The sequence below is a fragment of the Procambarus clarkii genome, chromosome 93, assembly GCF_040958095.1.
Source record: "Procambarus clarkii isolate CNS0578487 chromosome 93, FALCON_Pclarkii_2.0, whole genome shotgun sequence".
Taxonomy (NCBI): Eukaryota; Metazoa; Arthropoda; class Malacostraca; order Decapoda; family Cambaridae; genus Procambarus; species Procambarus clarkii.
This window is the reverse complement of record NC_091242.1, coordinates 4,258,510-4,277,070: the sequence shown is the minus strand read 5'-3', so window position 1 is coordinate 4,277,070 and position 18,561 is coordinate 4,258,510. Positions and strand designations below refer to the sequence as shown.

Below are 18,561 nucleotides of genomic sequence, written 5' to 3'. Positions count from 1 at the left end.
AGCTTGTTCCACTTTGTAATTGCAACTATTATGTTAAAAGAGTTTAACCTATCTCCACCTCATCTACGTCTCATTTGAAACATTCCTTTGTTCATTCTGTCAGTCGACTCTCGATATTTTGAATGTCGTTATCATATCTCCACTGATTCTTCTCCAACGTGGCAAGTTTAATTTTTCTTAGTCTCTCGAATTAGCTGAGTCCCACCTCAGTTCCGGGACAAGTTTTGTCGCGTTCCAATGAGTTTTAAAGTTTTAATTTAGTTTTTTTTTGTGTGGAGACTGAAAACCGGGGCTGCATATTAAGTGGTTGGTCTTACATAGGTTGTACATAGTTTTAAAGGCCTGGTGGACAGGTACCTTAAGGCTGCTCGAACATCTACGGGTTCCATGTAGGTTGCTGTGGTCCTCAGACGTCATGTTTGTTGGTATATGTTAAGAACATAAGAACATAAGAACATAAGAAGAACATAATAATGATAATAACTGCAGAAGGAATATTGACCCATACGAGGCAGCTCCTATTTATATCCACCCAATCTCATTCATATATAAGTGTCTAACCTACGCTTGAAACAATCAAGGGATCCTACTTGTATTATGTTACGCGGTAATTAGTTCCACAAATTATTAAACCTGTTACCGAAGAAGACAAGCAGAAGAAGCAGGAGAAGAAGCAGAAGCAGGAAAAGAAGCAGAAGCAGGAGACGAAACAGGAAATATACCGATATATTATATAAACTGTCTACCTGTCCCGTTCTTTTGTTTCGCCACTCCGTAAATAATACAACTGTTCCCCCAACGCAGAAATGTACGCAGCACCCAAACAACCCACCTAACCTATCGAGGCTGAGGCATAGAAATCGTCCATATTATGGGAATCTATTTTTTTTCCATTGCGTTGCATTTTTCACGAATTGGTCGATTCAGTTAGAATGCAACTTAGTAGTTGTTGTCGTTGTTTCCACTGTCGTTGTTGCATTAATTTTTGTTGCAATGTTGCTGCTTTTATTTTATTTCATAAAAAATAATAATTTTTTTAATTAAGTAATTAAATTATTATTATTATTATTATTATTATTATTAAATAACAAATACAAAAACAATTCCATGTTTTTTACTGTAATCATTAATGCAGATTCAATCTTTTTTTATTTTTTAATACATTTCTACAAATTATGTTGAAATTTATATAATAATTTACAATGCAAGCATCGATAAAGAAAATTGAAACATTGTGAAACAAAAGAGAAACATGGCGCACCAAATTTAAAACATTACGACACAAGATTTGATCATTGTTAAACAAAGATCCCAGAGGCAGAGAGAACTCACCAAGAGGCAGAGAGAACTCACCAAGAAACAGAGAGAACTCACCAAAAGACAGAGAGAACTCACCAAGAGACAGAGGTAAATATTCGCAAGACTCTAGTGTCGAGTGTGACTTAATGAGGTGCAATGGGCGACGAGGTCTTAGCAACATCTTGCAAGAGAGCACTGACCCCTTCAACCACCATTACCCCCTCCCTCCCCTCCCCCCCTGACTCACGCACTTGCAAGCATCACCACTGCAGCCTTGCTGTATACGGCTTCCCTCTCCTGAACGCTAGTGTGCGCGTTTTAAGGCGAAAACTAATTAAAATATAACAATAAACTCAAAATCAATATCAACAAATATAAAACGCTGGTATACCTAACGCTAACCTATACCTATAATAAGTAATAATTGTAATTACGAAGCAATAAGATGCTTATCTTAACATACTAAGAAGGTTAGGTGAGGTCGGTGTTTTCTATGAAGCTTTTCAAGGTAAAATAAAATATTCACAATTAGTATGTCACATATGCACGTATTTAATAAGTCAATATTGACTATACGAAAGTGCGAGAACGGGTTGAGCCATTGAACATGGCTATACCAAACTGTAGGAAAAACTCTACGGACCTCACAACCCACAGTTTACTATTCAATTTTTCAGGGAAATCTACTTAAAAACTTCGAAGTTCTATTCCATCAAGACCCAGAAGCCTAAAACGAGAGAAAAATTAAAAACTTTGACAAGATTAGGAAATTATAAAGAAAAATCAGAATACAAGATTAGCAAAAATTATGATAATCAGGCTGGAAGGAGACAAATGAAGAGGGCGGATTCTGATTAGCAGGAGGTCTGATTAGAGACCTCTAATATTATGGGAAGGGTAACCCTCTCTCTCCCTCTCACAACAGTGCCAGTTATAGGAAGGAAAACCTGTTCCTTCCCACCCACAGCAGTTCCAGTTATGTCTAGTGCAATCTGCAATCTTCTCGCACAGTGTCAATCATGTGCAACACAGCCTGCTCCCTTCTCCCCCCAGCTCCCCCCTCCCCCCCCTCCCAGTGTCAATCATGTGCAACACAGCCTGCTCCCTTCTCCCCCCCAGCTCCCCACTCCCAGTGCCAGTCATGTGTAGAGAAGCTTGGACCTTCTGTGATCGTTCTCTTCCATTCCATCAATTCATACCAATAATTATAATGAACAACAGACACACATACTTGTATGAATACTCACCAACATGTACACGTGTACAGATGTGTGAGTGAGTGATTCATTCCACGTAAAACTCAACAGGATATGTACACAAGTCTGAACATAACTGGTTTTATACAAAAGGTAACTCGCAATTACGTGTACATCAACATGTACATTGTCCTTAACACCGCTACAATTACTACCATTCTCCACGCCACCACTATCCCCACCACCACCACTACCACTATCCCCACCACCACCTAAACCCTCCACACTACCACCAACACCTGCATACGACCCTACGTCCTCACCACTAATACCACACACACACCACTTGAGTCACCCCATGAACCCTACTATAATTAAAGTTCTAAAGTTGACCATAAACTCACCGCCGTGAATGAGCTGGTGGGAGTTCAGAGACCATCCCAGACGACACAACACATAAAGTGGGTCAAACTTAACCAGGAGGATACTTTGTATCAATGAAAATTGATGGAAAATTATAATATAGATCGGAAAAAATATGGATTTATGACAAGCAAGGTCTAAGTTTCTCTCTCTCTCTCTCTCTCTCTCTCTCTCTCTCTCTCTCTCTCTCTCTCTCTCTCTCTCTCTCTCTCTCTCTCTCTCTCTCTCTCTCTCTCTCTGTAAATCTAGCCAAATAGAGTCACGGAGCTCGAAGATTAGCGGATCCTTTGCCATGGTGGTTGGCGAGGGTTGAATGAGGGTCTTAACTGGGCTCTGACTGGCCAGTCCCAGCATAGTGTGGGCTTACCAAGTCTCCTCACTTGATCCTCAATTCCACCGCACGGAATAAAAATTTGGAGAGCAGGCTTGGGGAGTCTGGCGGTAACTCGCTTCCACATGGAGTCTCTTACCCTCCGGAAATTCTTTCCTGGTGGAGTCCTGGGGCCAGATTCACGAAGCAGTTACACAAGCACTTACGAACCTGTACATCTTTTCTGAATCTTTGGCGGCTTTGTTTACAATTATTAAACAGTTAATGAGTTCCGAAGCACCAGGAGGCTGTTTATAACAATAGCAACAGTTGATTGGAAAGTTTTTATGCTTGTATACTGTTTAATAAATTAGTATATTTTGGTAGCAGTCTTTCCTGTAGACATATATTATTAAATATGACCGAAAAAGTAAGATTAATAATTCTAACACGAATTTTATCAATGTTTCTTATATTTTTCTTCACTGTTGATGGTAACTGAAAAATCAATTCTCCAAAATTCATTTTTATTTCTAGTCTTTTTATTTCTAAATAAAAATGAATTTTGGAGAATTGATTTTTCAGTTACCATCAACAGTGAAGAAAAATATAAGAAACATTGAGAAAATTCGTGTTAGAATTATTAATCTTACTTTTTCGGTCATATTTAATAATATATGTTTAATAAATGTAAACAAAACCGTCAAAGATTGAGGAAAGATGTACACGTTCGTAAGTACTTGCGTAACTGCTTCGTGAATCTGGCCCCTGATTCGCTTGGGTTCTTAACCCGCCGCTGAAGTTCTTGTGTACCCTCCTATCTTCAGGCAACCTAAAGGTTGTTTCTTGAACATATGTTCCTGCGGCCTGGCCTCTGAGGCTTCCTGGTTAATGGTCTAGTTAAGCAGACTGTTCAATGCCGCTGTGCACAGTCTGACGTAGGAATTACAGCCTGGTTGATCAGGTAGCTTTTGGAGGGGTACCTTGATGTTCATGATATTGTTCTTTAAGAGTACTTATTAATCTCTTATGTCTCCAAGACGCTTTTTGTGCAGTGATGATGTATGTTTCTTTCTCTCTCTAGGGAGCCGGTCGGCCGAGCGGACAGCACACTGGACTTGTGATCCTGTGGTCCTGTGTTCGATCCCAGGCGCCGGCGAGAAACAATGGGCAGAGTTTCTTTCATCCTATGCTCCTGTTACCTAGCAGTAAAATAGGTACCTGGGTGTTAGTCAGCTGTCACGGGCTGCTTCCTGGGGGTGGAGGCCTGGTCGAGGACCGGGCCGCGGGGACACTAAAACCCCGAAATCATCTCAAGAGATAATCTCTGGTTGACCAGACCACCAGCCAGAAGGCCTTGTCAGAGACCGGGCCATAGGGGCGTTGATCCCCGGAATTATCGCAAGATGACCGCAAGGTAAGGTAATCCTATGTTCAAGAGAGCTCATGTTGAGTGATCGTTAGCGATCAGAGTAATTTAACTGTTTAATTAAATAGATTCGGCAATGGATGTTCTTGGCGTGTTCTTCATGTCTGCAAGTTCTCCAGCTTTGAACTGGGCTGTTATGTTCTCAGATATCTCACCTACTGTTGTTATTATTATAACTTTCTCTCGTGTAAATAATTCACTGTAAATTTGTGTACACTAACCTAACTGTAAATGCACAAAACAGACATTAATAAAGTGATTGATTGACTGATTGATTGATTGGTTAATGTGTAACAATATTCCACTGTAGTTAGTACTGTTCTAAAAATTGTCATAACAGGTGTGACATCTGTTGTTTGAAGGTTCTTCATAAATCAATCCTCTTTCATCAACATATAAAAGCCTCTGTATTGTATTCATCAAAAGCAAGTTTGTGAACCTTTGCAATATACGATAAAACAACTTTGAGGAATCTCAAACAAGTGATGAGTTCTCCCATGTTGTAATTTGTGAGTTGTAAAGTGCTAAGGACTTTACAACCCACAACTACACCTGTGGCTATTGTGTTATTGATGCATTGTTCTCAGCATGTCTCAAAGATTCCTGTCGATTTTAAATCTTACATGTTATCTTACATGTAAATGCTACCTTACATATGCACACTGGAATCACCATGTGTAGGCGATGAGTCGCAATAACGTGGCTAAAGTATGTTGACCAGACCACATACTAGAAGGTGAAGGGACGACGACGTTTCGGTCCGTCCTGGACCATTCTCAAGTCGATTGAGAAGCAGGGAGAACACATGACTGGAATCACCATAGTGTGATATATCTATTAGGATATATAGAGGTCATACCATGGGATCCAATTCATGTTTCTGGGGTATGTGTAGAGAGGCCAGGAAAGTAGATTCGATCCGATTATAATGACTCAATATTTTCTTATCCTTCGCCTATCTTGTAAAGGTCATACTTTAGTCAATATCTCTCTGGATAAATTATATGACTGGTTATTGACGGTTGTGGTTGAGGGTGGTTATTGAGAGCCGTGATTGAAGGTGGTTATTGACAGATGACAGATGACAGGGAGTGATGGATGTGATTGATGCCTGTGACTGATTGTAATTATCATTTAAGATCGTATACAGTGATGAAACACTGCTGTAATTGAGGGAGGCTATTTGGAAATGCAGGACAATGAACAATTAATTGATCATAAATGACTTTATCTTTATCGGATTTGGCGACGTTAAATTGGAGTATTTTTTCTAAAATTACAATTTAGGTCTGCCATCTCAGCTAAAGTTCCAAATAGTAAGAATTAAACCGGAGGGGACAGAGCTCTTCGGGGATAAGAGAACCAGCGCACCAATCTCAAGCAGGAAAAACACACTTAGTTTATCTCCTATCCTGTCGATTAGATAAGGAAGCACACAATCCTCACATCACAGAAACGTGAAAGGATTGTGTGGATTAGGGGGGGGGGGCTATGAGGAGAGGGTTGAACAGGTGCAAGGATTGACAGTGGATATACTGTCAACTGTGACTGGCACTGATAACTGACAAGTTATATTTGACGGTGCTGTCTAGCGGTCGCCATTGGCTGTGATTACTGATAGGAGTGATTGGAGGTGTGAATTAACTTGCAATTCAAAGTGGTGATTGACAGCTTTATTACGGGCTCGCCATAGCCCGTGCTACATGGACACTTCATCCCGAGTAGCTAAATCTTTAACAACAACAAAGACGGCTGTAACTAACAGCAGATAATGATAAAGTGTGAATAACGAGTGTGTCCCATAACACGATGGATGAACAAAAGCGAATCGTCCTAAAATTTCTTCAGATAACCGAACCGATAACGTAACTATTACTTCGAAATGCCAAAGAAAGAACAATCAATAAATAAAAACAAATATAAATCCTAGTAAACAATAAAAATAATATAAAGCAAAAATACTGTATCACAATTATTATTTGAATAATTAATATTATTATTATTATAAAATCATTGTTTACAAACAAAACATTACTAAAATAGCTTCATTCATGAAAGCGAGTCGGTCGTATCTGGTGTGTGTGGGAGTTTTCATTCTGGGGTCCGCCTGAAATCAATGGTCTGCCTTAGTGCTTGGTGGCATTACCAACTGGATCCGTCCTGACCTCACCACCACCACCACTGTGGTTGGTTAGACCCGCTGGCGCTGAGAAATGAGGGGATTGGGACGAGGGAGGGAGAGAGGGGGTGTGTTGACAGTGGGGAATTGGGGAGTTATGGGTGTTGAAGGTGGGTTGGGGAATGGGGACCTGGGGCGTGTGTTTGTGGATTAAAGGTTTGTTGCAAGTGTGGTGGTGTTTTAGAATTATGTTGAGTAGTTTTTTTGTGTATGGGAATGGGAATGAAAAAAAAACAGGTTGAAATTGTGTGTGTGTGTGTGTGTGTGTGTGTGTGTGTGTGTGTGTGTGTGTGTGTGTGTGTGTGTGTGTGTGTGTGTGTGTGTGTGTGTGTGTATTTGCTTCATTGTGAACACAGGAACGAGCGTCAGCTCTTGGCCCTCGGCTTTTCACCTTTCAGTCGATTAATGACACGGCTCCAAATCCATAAGATTTTCTATAATATATAATTTAAGCATATCTTGATACTCTTAAGACAGAGAAGTTTTCCTTCAAATTTGCGGCTCAAGTGATACTTTCTACCCACGATCTTTTGTGTTGTTTCGTTGTGTTTACTGAACAATTTCCTCCTTCCCTGTTTTCCTCGTCAGAGCCAATAAGTATCTTATATGTAGCGATCATGTGCATAACACCACGATGAGAGTAGACTGTTGATGACATTTCGTCTACAGGTTCAATGTCTATCTATAAATAATGTCGTTCTGTACGAATTTCCTATCTAAGTGGAAGCTCTATGCTCCCTCTCTCACACACTCTCTAGCTTCAATCTGACAGATGTTCCTTCATCCAGGTAAATACCCTCGTTATTCCTGTCTGATCTCGTGTTTTTGTTGGCGCCTTTTGCCTGCAACAACATGGCAGTCAAAAATAGTGCAGCCAATCCTCTCTTTATGTTCCCCTGCTTCATTGTTGATAGTTTATCATAGTGTTACCGATGTTCCATTACCTTCTGTTCTGTATGTGTCCGGAATCTGGCGTCATATGACTGTCGCTGAGACTGACCTGTGCCTTAGCAGCTCTCCTCCTTCTAATTTGATGCTAGAGATAATCGAAAGGAAATTAGTTTTTACACTGTGGAGGAAGAGGACAACGAGGAGGTCGAGGAAAAGGAGGAATGGGAGGAGCAGCAGTGATGGCAATTTCTCAGAAGAGACGAAAGGACGATCCGGACGCTGACCTTTGAGTTAACTTGTAAATTGCTAATGTTACCACTGGATCTGGTCCACTTGTAAATCTTTTGATGTTGTAGCTTTGGCGTTGAGAGCCGAGGTCCTGGGAAGGGTTTTCCTACGAGAGGTGGTCCTTGTAGAGGTGGTCCTTGTAGAGGTGGTCCTGGGGATGGAAGGGGGGGGGACACAGACAGGGAGAGGGGAAGGCAGACAGATAGAGGAGGCAGGAAGAGGCAGACAGAGAGAGAGTAAGGAAGGCAGGGAGGGAAGCAGTCAAGGGGAAGAGGGAGGAAGGAGGCACTAAGGAAGTGAGGAAGGAGACAGTTACTGGAATTGAAAAACAAAGTTATAGGTCCTGAGAGTCAAAATGTATATTTCTTAAGAGCTAAATTATAGACCCTCACAGCCAAATAATTATTAAATATAAAAAATCTTCTAAGCTAATAATTTGTATATACAAAATTTAAACCAACGTTATTGATATTCTACACAAACCTTCTGGCCTTTATATTCAGGTCAATGGATTACTAATACTCACAGCAAGGTTATAGAACTTCCAAGTCTAATAATGGGTTTTAATTATATTTACATTAAAGAATAATTGATTTATGTCTGCAGGTCAAGTTATTGAACTTTAATGCCAAGTCATTTGTCTTCAAACCATGCTATATAGATCTTCCAAGTCAAGGCACTAGTTTTTCAAAGCGAGCTTCAAAGGTCATTAGGAGCAAGCTGGTAGGGTCATCCACAAAGCTACCATTAGCGTTAATAGTGCTTTTGGGTTTTATAAACATCAGACTGCACAGCTGTCCCAAAGTATTATGCCGAGGTGAACATGACTAAAACTTGTGAACAACTGAAATGGGACAAAAATCGATGATAGAAATTGGATCACAAGGGATACTCGCAGATAGCGAGAGAATGACAGGAGAAAATCGTAGATAGCTACTAAATCACAGTAGGAAATCGTAGATAGCGACTGGATCACGGTAGAAAATAGCAGATAGCAACTGGATAACAGGAGGAAATCGCAGATAACGACAGAATCACAGGAAAAAATAGCAGATAGCGACTGAATAAAAGAAGAAAATCGCAGATAGCGACTGGATAACAAGAGGAAATCGCAGATAACGACAGAATCACAGGAAAAAATAGCAGATAGCGACTGAATAAAAGAAGGAAATCGCAGATAGCGACTGCCTCACAGTAGAAAATCGCAGATAACGACTGAATAAAAGAAGGAAATCGCAGATAACAACTGCCTCACAGTAGAAAATCGTAGATAACAACTGGAACACAGGAAAGCAAATCCACAGGATCAGTATAATTGGTTAACATCCACACACACTCCTTACTAATATGCAACAAAAAATTTCAACATGCTACCGTACCGAAGAGCAGCCATTAAGAACACAGCGCTTGACCTCACTTACTGTCAAGTCCATGCACGAGCTCCCTCGAACCACCATCCTCAACAACATTCACCTGAAAACAAAAATGTGGAATGTAAACAAACATGAAGGATTGACTGATAAGCATTGTCTCCTTTTGAGTTTACACAAACATGAGAATAAGACAGGCAGGCCTTGTGCACTGAAGATGCTCTGAGAGATGGTATTGCAGATGCTCTGAGCGTGGACTCTTACACATATATATACATATATATACACACATACATATATATACATATATATACACATATACACATATATATACACATATACACATGTGTATGTGTGTATATGTATTCATATATATACACACATACACACACACACACACACATATATATATATATATATATATATATATATATATATAAATACATATTACATAGACTCTTACACAGAGTAAATCTTCATATACATCACGATTCACGAGATCTTGGTAATATAAAACAAAGTTCAATTCATTACAGAAGGCAGATTTTAGATTTAATTCTAGGAATGTGGTTTATTACCTCTGATTAAGTATAAAAGTTACCCTATGTAAACAATGAAGATAGATTTAGATTTAGACTAAAAATAGATTTAGAAAATATTTTTATCCAAGAGTCTGTTAATTAATATACTCTGGCACTGATTGTCAGACGTTAATTGGGTGGAAGTGGTAGTTGATAATTATCAAAAGAAGGCGCCAAGCCGAGGAGGTTATCTTGAGGTTATCGTGAGATGATTTCGGGGCTTTAGTGTCCCCGCGGCCCGGTCCTCGACCAGGCCTCCACTCCCAGGAAGCAGCCCGTGACAGCTGACAAACACCCAGGTACCTATTTTACTGCTAGGTAACAGGGGCATAGGGTGAAAGATACTCTGCCCATTGTTTCTCGCCGGCGCCCAGGATCGAACCCGGGACCACAGGATCACAAGTCCAGCGTGCTGTCCGCTTGGCCGACCGTCTCCCTCAGGAGACTATGTAGTGTTGCCAACGCAGTGGGAGGGAGAGAATTATCAGGAAAAGCGTCAAACCATTATGACTATACAGCACATGGAAGGGGTCAGGATAAGGAATTGGGATGGGACGGGGGGGAAGGAATGGTGCTGAACAACTTGGACGGTCGGGGATTGAACGCCGACTTGCAAGAAGCGAGACCGTCGCTCTACCGTCCACCCCAAGTGGCTGGCAAGGCAGTGGAAGTAAATCATAGATGGTTCGAGGAAGACCAACAGCGACGCAGTAAGGCCAACTCCGGGAAGTCAATTCTAAGAACGTAGTCTACGCGGACTCTAGCTATTGCGACGTGTGTTAGGCTCTTGGTGTGGTGGACAGAACACTGGACGCGTAATCCCGTGGTCCCGGGTTCGATCCCGGGCGCCGGCGAGAAACAATGGGCAGAATTTCTTTTACCCTGATTCCCCTGTTACCTAGCAGTAAATAGGTACCTGGGAGTTAGTCAGCTGTCACGGGCTGCTTCCTGGGGATGGAGGCCTGGTCGAGGACCGGGCCGCGGGGACACTAAAGCCCCGAAATCATCTCAAGATATAACCTCAAGAAGGAGGGCGGTAGAGTTAGTAGAGTTATCAGTTATACAGTAACATATATAATGAAGTAGACGGCAGGGATAACAGATAGACTAACAGCTATTCTTGTTGGTCGGCGTTCGATCCCCCGATGGTGCAAGTGGTTAGGCACCATTCCTTCACACCGTCCTATCCCAGCTCCTTGTTTTCATATCCTTTCCAATTGATATATAGTAATACTGGTTTATCGCTTTCTATCGCGGTTAGATCGACAGGATGAACAACCCAGCGGGTTTTCTTCCTATTGGGGAGTGTTGTACATGCTGCTATGTCCACTCACAGGATGAGTGGCGCTGCCCAATACTGTCACTATGGCGGTGTGTCCACTCACAGGATGAGTGACGCTGCCCAATACTGTCACTATGGCGGTGTGTCCACTCACAGGATGAGCGGCGCTGCCCAATACTGTCACTATGGCGGTGTGTCCACTCACAGGATGAGTGGCGCTGCCCAATACTGTCACTATGGCGGTGTGTCCACTCACAGGATGAGTGGCGCTGCCCAATACTGTCACTATGGCGGTGTGTCCACTCACAGGATGAGTGACGCTGCCCAATAAACTCGCCCTTCGGGGCAAAATTTAACAAATTTAAATCTCATTGTTCGTTAAACTCTACGGTCGCATCCATCCCAGGTTCACATATATTTCTGCCTGATACAATAGTTTTCATTGGGCAACATTACGCGACAATGAAAGTAAATGTCACTTTTATTAATACGTATAAATGCTTCTAGTTTCAAGTCAGTATGATGAGGCATTCACGATAAAAAATGATTTATTGAAAGACAATAAATATATAGTCGCCTTTGTTATCATGAGCTTTGAGGAAAGGTCCTTCCTCATGTTATCATGAGCTTTGAGGAAAGGTCCTTCCTCATGTTATCATGAGCTTTGAGGAAAGGTCCTTCCTCATAAACCCCATCTCTAGCATCATGAGTGAGGCAAAATCTTTCCTCACACACTCACCTCTACCGTCGTGAGGTGTGAGGCAATAAACTTCCTCACACTCCTACCTACAGCCTCATGAAGGGCGGGGCAAGAGGGCGGCCTTCTCCACACACACACACACGCCTCTCCTGTCCTCTGCGAACTTGTTCCTAGTGTGAACGTCGATACCGTCGCCTGCTCTCGTTCTCTCCCTTTCCTCTCGTTCTCCATCTCTGTCTTTCCTCTCGTTCTCCATCTCTGTCTTTCCTCTCGTTCTCCATCTCTGTCTTTCCTCTCGTTCTCCATCTCTGTCTTTCCTCTCGTTCTCCATCTCTATCTTTCCTCTCGTTCTCCATCTCTGTCTTTCCTCTCGTTCTCCATCTCTGTCTTTCCTCTCGTTCTCCATCTCTGTCTTTCCTCTCGTTCTCCATCTCTGTCTTTCCTCTCGTTCTCCATCTCTGTCTTTCCTCTCGTTCTCCATCTCTGTCTTTCCTCTCGTTCTCCATCTCTGTCTTTCCTCTCGTTCTCCATCTCTGTCTTTCCTCTCGTTCTCCATCTCTGTCTTTCCTCTCGTTCTCCATCTCTGTCTTTCCTCTCGTTCTCCATCTCTGTCTTTCCTCTCGTTCTCCATCTCTGTCTTTCCTCTCGTTCTCCATCTCTGTCTTTCCTCTCGTTCTCCATCTCTGTCTTTCCTCTCGTTCTCCATCTCTGTCTTTCCTCTCGTTCTCCATCTCTGTCTTTCCTCTCGTTCTCCATCTCTGTCTTTCCTCTCGTTCTCCATCTCTGTCTTTCCTCTCGTTCTCCATCTCTGTCTTTCCTCTCGTTCTCCATCTCTGTCTTTCCTCTCGTTCTCCATCTCTGTCTTTCCTCTCGTTCTCCATCTCTGTCTTTCCTCTCGTTCTCCATCTCTGTCTTTCCTCTCGTTCTCCATCTCTGTCTTTCCTCTCGTTCTCCATCTCTGTCTTTCCTCATTCCTCATCTCTCCTTCTCTATTTAAATCTTTAATTTGTACCCACCTCATTTTCTGTCTCCTCTCTCGATCTTTCTCCCTCTTTGACTGCCTGATTAGCCTAATCACTTGGGCTGGACGGTAGAGCGACAGTCTCGCTTCATGCAGGTCGGCGTTCGATCCCCGACCGTCCAAGTGCTTGGACACCATTTCTCTCTCCTCGTCTCATCCCAAATCCTTAATCCCTTCCAAGTGCTATATACAGTCGTAATGGCTTGACGCTTTCTTCTCTTCTGCTTTGATTCTGTTCATCTGTAAGAATCTTTATCTGCTTTGAATTTTATTAAAATTTCTGTCTGTGTTCTATTCTTGCTCTCAGACTTTCTTTCTCCTGCTCTGGGAATATTTGCTTGTCTACTGGAGTATTTATGGCTCAATAAAGCTGTCCAACAGCTAGGCAAAGGGTCGTTGGACCTCCTGTGCCAGAGATTCCATTGTGGTTATTTATGATATCATCTGCGCCTTCATGAACGCCACCAAAATTTAATGATATCATCTGGAAGTACTGGAACGTTATCAACATCTAATGATGTCATCTGGATGTACTGGAACGTTATCAATATCTAATGATGTCATCTGGATGTACTGGAACGTTATCAACATCTAATGATGTCATCTGGATGTACTGGAACGTTATCAATATCTAATGATGTCATATGGATGTACTGGAACGTTATCAATATCTAATGATGTCATCTGGATGTACTGGAACGTTATCAACATCTAATGATGTCATCTGGATGTACTGGAACGTTATCAACATCTAATGATGTCATCTGGATGTACTGGGACGTTATGAATATCTAATGATGTCATCTGGATGTACTGGAACGTTATCAATATCTAATGATGTCATCTGGATGTACTGGAACGTTATCAACATCTAATGATGTCATCTGGATGTACTGGAACGTTATCAACATCTAATGATGTCATCTGGATGTACTGGAACGTTATCAATATCTAATGATGTCATCTGGATGTACTGGAACGTTATCAATATCTAATGATGTCATCTGGATGTACTGAAACGTTATCAACATCTAATGATGTCATCTGGAAGTACTGGAACGTTATCAACATCTAATGATGTCATCTGGATGTACTAGAACGTTATCAATATCTAATGATGTCATCTGGATGTACTGGAACGTTATCAACATCTAATGATGTCATCTGGAAGTACTGGAACGTTATCAACGTCTAATGATGTCATTTGGACGTACTGGAACCTTATCAACATCTAATGATATCACCTGTACACATACGAACTTTACGAAGACCTAATGAAGTCACCTAATATTAAAGAATGTCAACAAAAAAGCCGAAATGACATCACTCCGGAAAACATGGAGGCTTTCTGTGGTTTTTGAAATTACTTAAAGCTCCGTGAACATTAGTCAATTAATTAAAATTATGACTCTTGGAGCATTAAGAATACCCTAATAGTTTAAGGACCACATACCCGACTGCTACTGGGACTCAATCAATGGACATCGGCTTGCAAGAGCGATATACGACTAACTATCGTTACCTCATGCAGACGAGGAGTCACAATAACGTGGCTAAAGTATGTTGACCAGACCACACACTAGAAGGTGAAGGGACGACGACGTTTCGGTCCGTCCTGGACCATTCTCAAGTCGATTGAGAATGGTCCAGGACGGACCGAAACGTCGTCGTCGTCGTCCCTTCACCTTCTAGCGTGTGTGGTCTGGTCAAAATATAATTACCTCAGCCATCATAGCGTTACAAATAATTAGTGAATTAATGACGATGTCTCGGGCTTGTAGAATAGGTAAATATCCTTAGTGACATCACATGGAAGTCACTCAGCTCCTAGAGGATGTAATCAGGTAACAGAATCGTCACGACGTCACCTGTGACTAGCCTCACGAAGTCACTGATTAAATCAGCTCATAAACTAATTAATATAAGGAAATCAAGTAGTTTGCCTGAAGAAAGATGTACATGTTTCGTCAGATTAACCTTCTCCAAGCTTCACAAAGGAGATTAAACAGTGGGAAAACAACCTTCTACCATCCCCTCCCCCCCCAATTCCATTCGCACCACGTGTCAAACCTGTTCGAACGTGTCCTTCGCCCACGTGTCCGCCCGCACACACGCACGCACGCACGTACTTCTCGAGATAAAAATCTGCAACAGTGAAGTACCATTTAACGTGGATTTAATTAATCATGGAATTTAAATGAACAATTCCGTGTACCACATTAGCATACTGGTGATGTAGGGAGGGCCCTGTCCACGCCCCCAGAGCTTAGTAGCTTGGACGGGTTACGAGGACGGGCCACGAGGACGGGCCACGAGGACGGGCCACAAGGACGGGGCTACGAGGACGCGCCACGAGGACGGGCCACGAGGACGTGCCACAAAGACGGGCCACGAGGACGGGCCACGAGGACGGGCCACAAAGACGGGCCACGAGGACGGGCCACAAAGACGGGCCACGAGGACGGGCCACGAGGACGGGCCACGAGGACGGGCCACGAGGACGGGCAGCAGAGACGGGTACGGTCGCCAGCCAGTAAACATGGCTCTGGTGATCCCAGCCTCCACACATTCAACATTCACGGCAACTTTAAACACTCCCGGAATATCGGTTTTCTCTCCCTGCCAGAGCCCTCCCATCCCATGACTGCCGGGACGCTGGGAGGGTTGGTAGGGACGCTGGGAGGGTTGGTAGGGACGCTGGGAGGGTTGGTAGGGTCGCTGGGAGGGTTGGTAGGGACGCTGGGAGGGTTGGTAGGGACGCTGGGAGGGTTGGTAGGGACGCTGGGAGGGTTGGTAGGGACGCTGGGAGGGTTGGTAGGGACGCTGGGAGGGTTGGTAGGGTCGCTGGGAGGGTTGGTAGGGACGCTGGGAGGGTTGGTAGGGTCGCTGGGAGGGTTGGTAGGGTCGCTGGGAGGGTTGGCAGGGACGCTGGGAGGGTTGGCAGGGTCGCTGGGAGGGTTGGTAGGGACGCTGGGAGGGTTGGTAGGGACGCTGGGAGGGTTGGTAGGGACGCTGGGAGGGTTGGTAGGGACGCTGGGAGGGTTGGTAGGGACGCTGGGAGGGTTGGTAGGGACGCTGGGAGGGTTGGTAGGGACGCTGGGAGGGTTGGTAGGGTCGCTGGGAGGGTTGGCAGGGACGCTGGGAGGGTTGGTAGGGACGCTGGGAGGGTTGGTAGGGACGCTGGGAGGGTTGGCAGGGACGCTGGGAGGGTTGGTAGGGTCGCTGGGAGGGTTGGTAGGGACGCTGGGAGGGTTGGCAGGGCGGCAGGGTGGTAGTGGGGGTGTATATGGACCAGCAAAGGTCTAAACAGAGGTTAGGGGCGAGGCAGAAATTGTGGGGGTGTGTGGTGGGGGGGGGGGTGAGAAGAGCCAGCTGTGAAGGGGGGCCTGGGGGAGATGGGGGGGGGGTTGAACTGAGCGACCCCTAACCTTTCCTCCCCTCCTTCATAACCCCTCCCTCCCCCCCCCCTCCCCTCCCCCCTCTCTTCTCCTCTTCAAGAACCCCTTCCAATCTTCTCATTTGCTCTTCCCTTTATCTTTCTCATACATCTTCCCGTTGTTGCTATTCCTCATTACTGTCAGTTCTCTCCATTCCCTTTTTCTTTCTACCTCATCTCTCCTCCCTCATCTAGCCTTTCCTATGTCCTCTTCCCCTACTTTATCTCCCCTTATCTGGTCTCTCTCCTTTACTCATTTTAGGTGGTGGGTGATGCTGTTCTGACCACTATTGTGCTTTCTCTTTTATTTTATAATCCCGTCTCTCCCTGTCTCGTGTGCCCCCCCCCCCCCCTCGTCCCTATCACAATTCCCACCCCTCTTACCTTGAGGTTACCTTGAGGTGATTTCGGGGCTTTAGTGTCCTCGCGGCCCGGTCCTCGACCAGGCCTCCACCCCCAGGAAACAGCCCGTGACAACTGACTAACACCCAGGTACCTATTTACTGCTAGGTAACAGGGGGCATTGGGTGAAAGAAACTCTGCCCATTGTTTCTCGCCGGCGCCCGGGATCGAACCCAGGGTAGTTCAACACATTTAACTTCTGTTGTGAAGATCGAGTTAAGTACAAAGTTTTCCATCTATGAAAAGTGTTCATGACATCATCTTGAAGACGTCATTAAGAACATTAAGAACATCAATTATTCGTTACCATCTGTATTCTTACCTGTCTCCTTGGTTCCCTCCTCTAACGAGACCAAGTTAGTAAGTAAAAGTAAGTAAAACTGGGCAAGTTAGTGAGCAATTCTGAAAAGATATGTGTTCAGCCAGGAATACTCACAGTGTCTAGATATCATTTAAGGACGAACTAGGCGCCTCTCGCTTTCAATTTGCATATAAAACTGGTTATTCAACAACGCTCTGTAGTTTGGTTGCGGCGGAAACTATTCAGTACTGCAATTCGCAATGTACCTCTGTTCTCTCTCTCTCTCTCTCTCTCCCTCTGTCTCTCTCTCTCTCTCTCTCTCTCTCTCTCTCTCTCTCTCTCTCTCTCTCTCTCTCTCTCTCTCTCTCTCTCTCTCTCTCTCTCTCTCTCTCTCTCTCTCTCTCTCCTTTCTCTCTCTCCTTTCTCTCTCTCTCTCTCTCCCTCTCTCTCTCTCTCTCTCTCTCTCTCTCTCTCTCTCTCTCTCTCTCTCTCTCTTGATACTTCCAAAGCTTTCGACAAAGCTGAACTCATCAGACGTTTTAGAGAATTGCTAAGCAGAAACGTACGTAGAGTCATCACTAGATATTTATATATTATCAGGTATGTAAATTAACTGTGAAACAGAGTAATGTTTTCTCTGAAAATTTCCCCCTAAACGTGGAGTTAAACAAGACGAAGACGAATAACATCAAAGGAATGAGATTCGCCAGAGATCTTATCGAGGTAAACGAGGTGGATTCGAACCCAAATTATCCAACTATTCTGAAAATCAGAACAACCATCGAAAGAGTACACGCAATCGGCATATTTCAGCACGTAGCAGAGTGCAGGTTGACAGTGTTATTCATCGGTTGAATAACACTGTTATTCAGTGTTATGACAGGCTGATTCATCGGCAGTTAACAGTGTTAACTGCCGATGAATTAATCTAGCATTGCCAACACGTAAGCGATCCAGAGGTTACACACAGAAATCACATCAAATACGCTTCCTTAACTCAGTCGATTAAGGCAGCGTCTGGGATGCTCTCGGACGCAAGTTCGAATCCTCGTCACGGCCCTTGTGGATTTGTTCGATCCAGAGGTGTTTCACTCTCCCCACCGCCGTCTTGGGAGTGTCACATTCTTGATATGTCAGAGAAGTTGAAGATTCAGTTCTCCAACCCTGCAGATATTTTACACATCTGCTGGTGGATGTTGACAGCTCGCCACATAGCTGCTATCCATCATGGCTATCACTAGCGACAGGTGTTGACAGCTTGCCACATAGCTGCTATCCATCATGGTCATCACTGGCGACAGGTGTTGACAGCTCGCCACATAGCTGCTATCCATCATGGTCATCACTGGCGACAGGTGTTGGCAGCTTGTCACATATTTATCATAAGCACACACAAGAGCGCCGAGCTCTTTTGGGTGGTGTGTGGAAGCCCCGTGTGGCGAGTTGAAGCCCC

General features: G+C 43.8%; 3 protein-coding genes across 4 annotated transcripts in view; all 3 read right to left on the bottom strand.

Moving 5' to 3' along the window:
* The window catches only part of LOC123746880 (probable G-protein coupled receptor 21), a 132,148-nt gene that overhangs the window by 14,739 nt on the left and 98,848 nt on the right, over positions 1-18,561 (bottom strand). The window lies entirely within an intron of this gene.
* LOC123746783 (octapeptide-repeat protein T2-like) lies at positions 12,119-12,904 on the bottom strand. The gene has a single exon (XM_045728535.1). The coding sequence runs from the start codon at positions 12,902-12,904 to the stop codon at positions 12,119-12,121; it is 786 nt and encodes a 261-aa protein (XP_045584491.1).
* On the bottom strand, positions 15,546-18,442 carry LOC138359809 (uncharacterized). The gene is made up of 2 exons (XM_069319514.1): positions 18,371-18,442; positions 15,546-16,271 (listed from the first exon to the last, which is right to left on the bottom strand). The coding sequence occupies exons 1-2, from the start codon at positions 18,440-18,442 to the stop codon at positions 15,546-15,548; spliced, it is 798 nt and encodes a 265-aa protein (XP_069175615.1).

Coding starts and splice junctions, on each gene's coding strand:
- LOC138359809 (XM_069319514.1), bottom strand. CDS start 18,442: ATGGATAGCAGCTATGTGGCGAGCTGTCAACACCTGTCGCCAGTGATG. Junction 16,272..18,370: donor TGATGGATAGCAGCTATGTG/GCAAGCTGTCAA, acceptor ACCTCTGTTTAG/ACCTTTGCTGGTCCATATAC.
- LOC123746783 (XM_045728535.1), bottom strand. CDS start 12,904: ATGGAGAACGAGAGGAAAGACAGAGATGGAGAACGAGAGGAAAGACAG.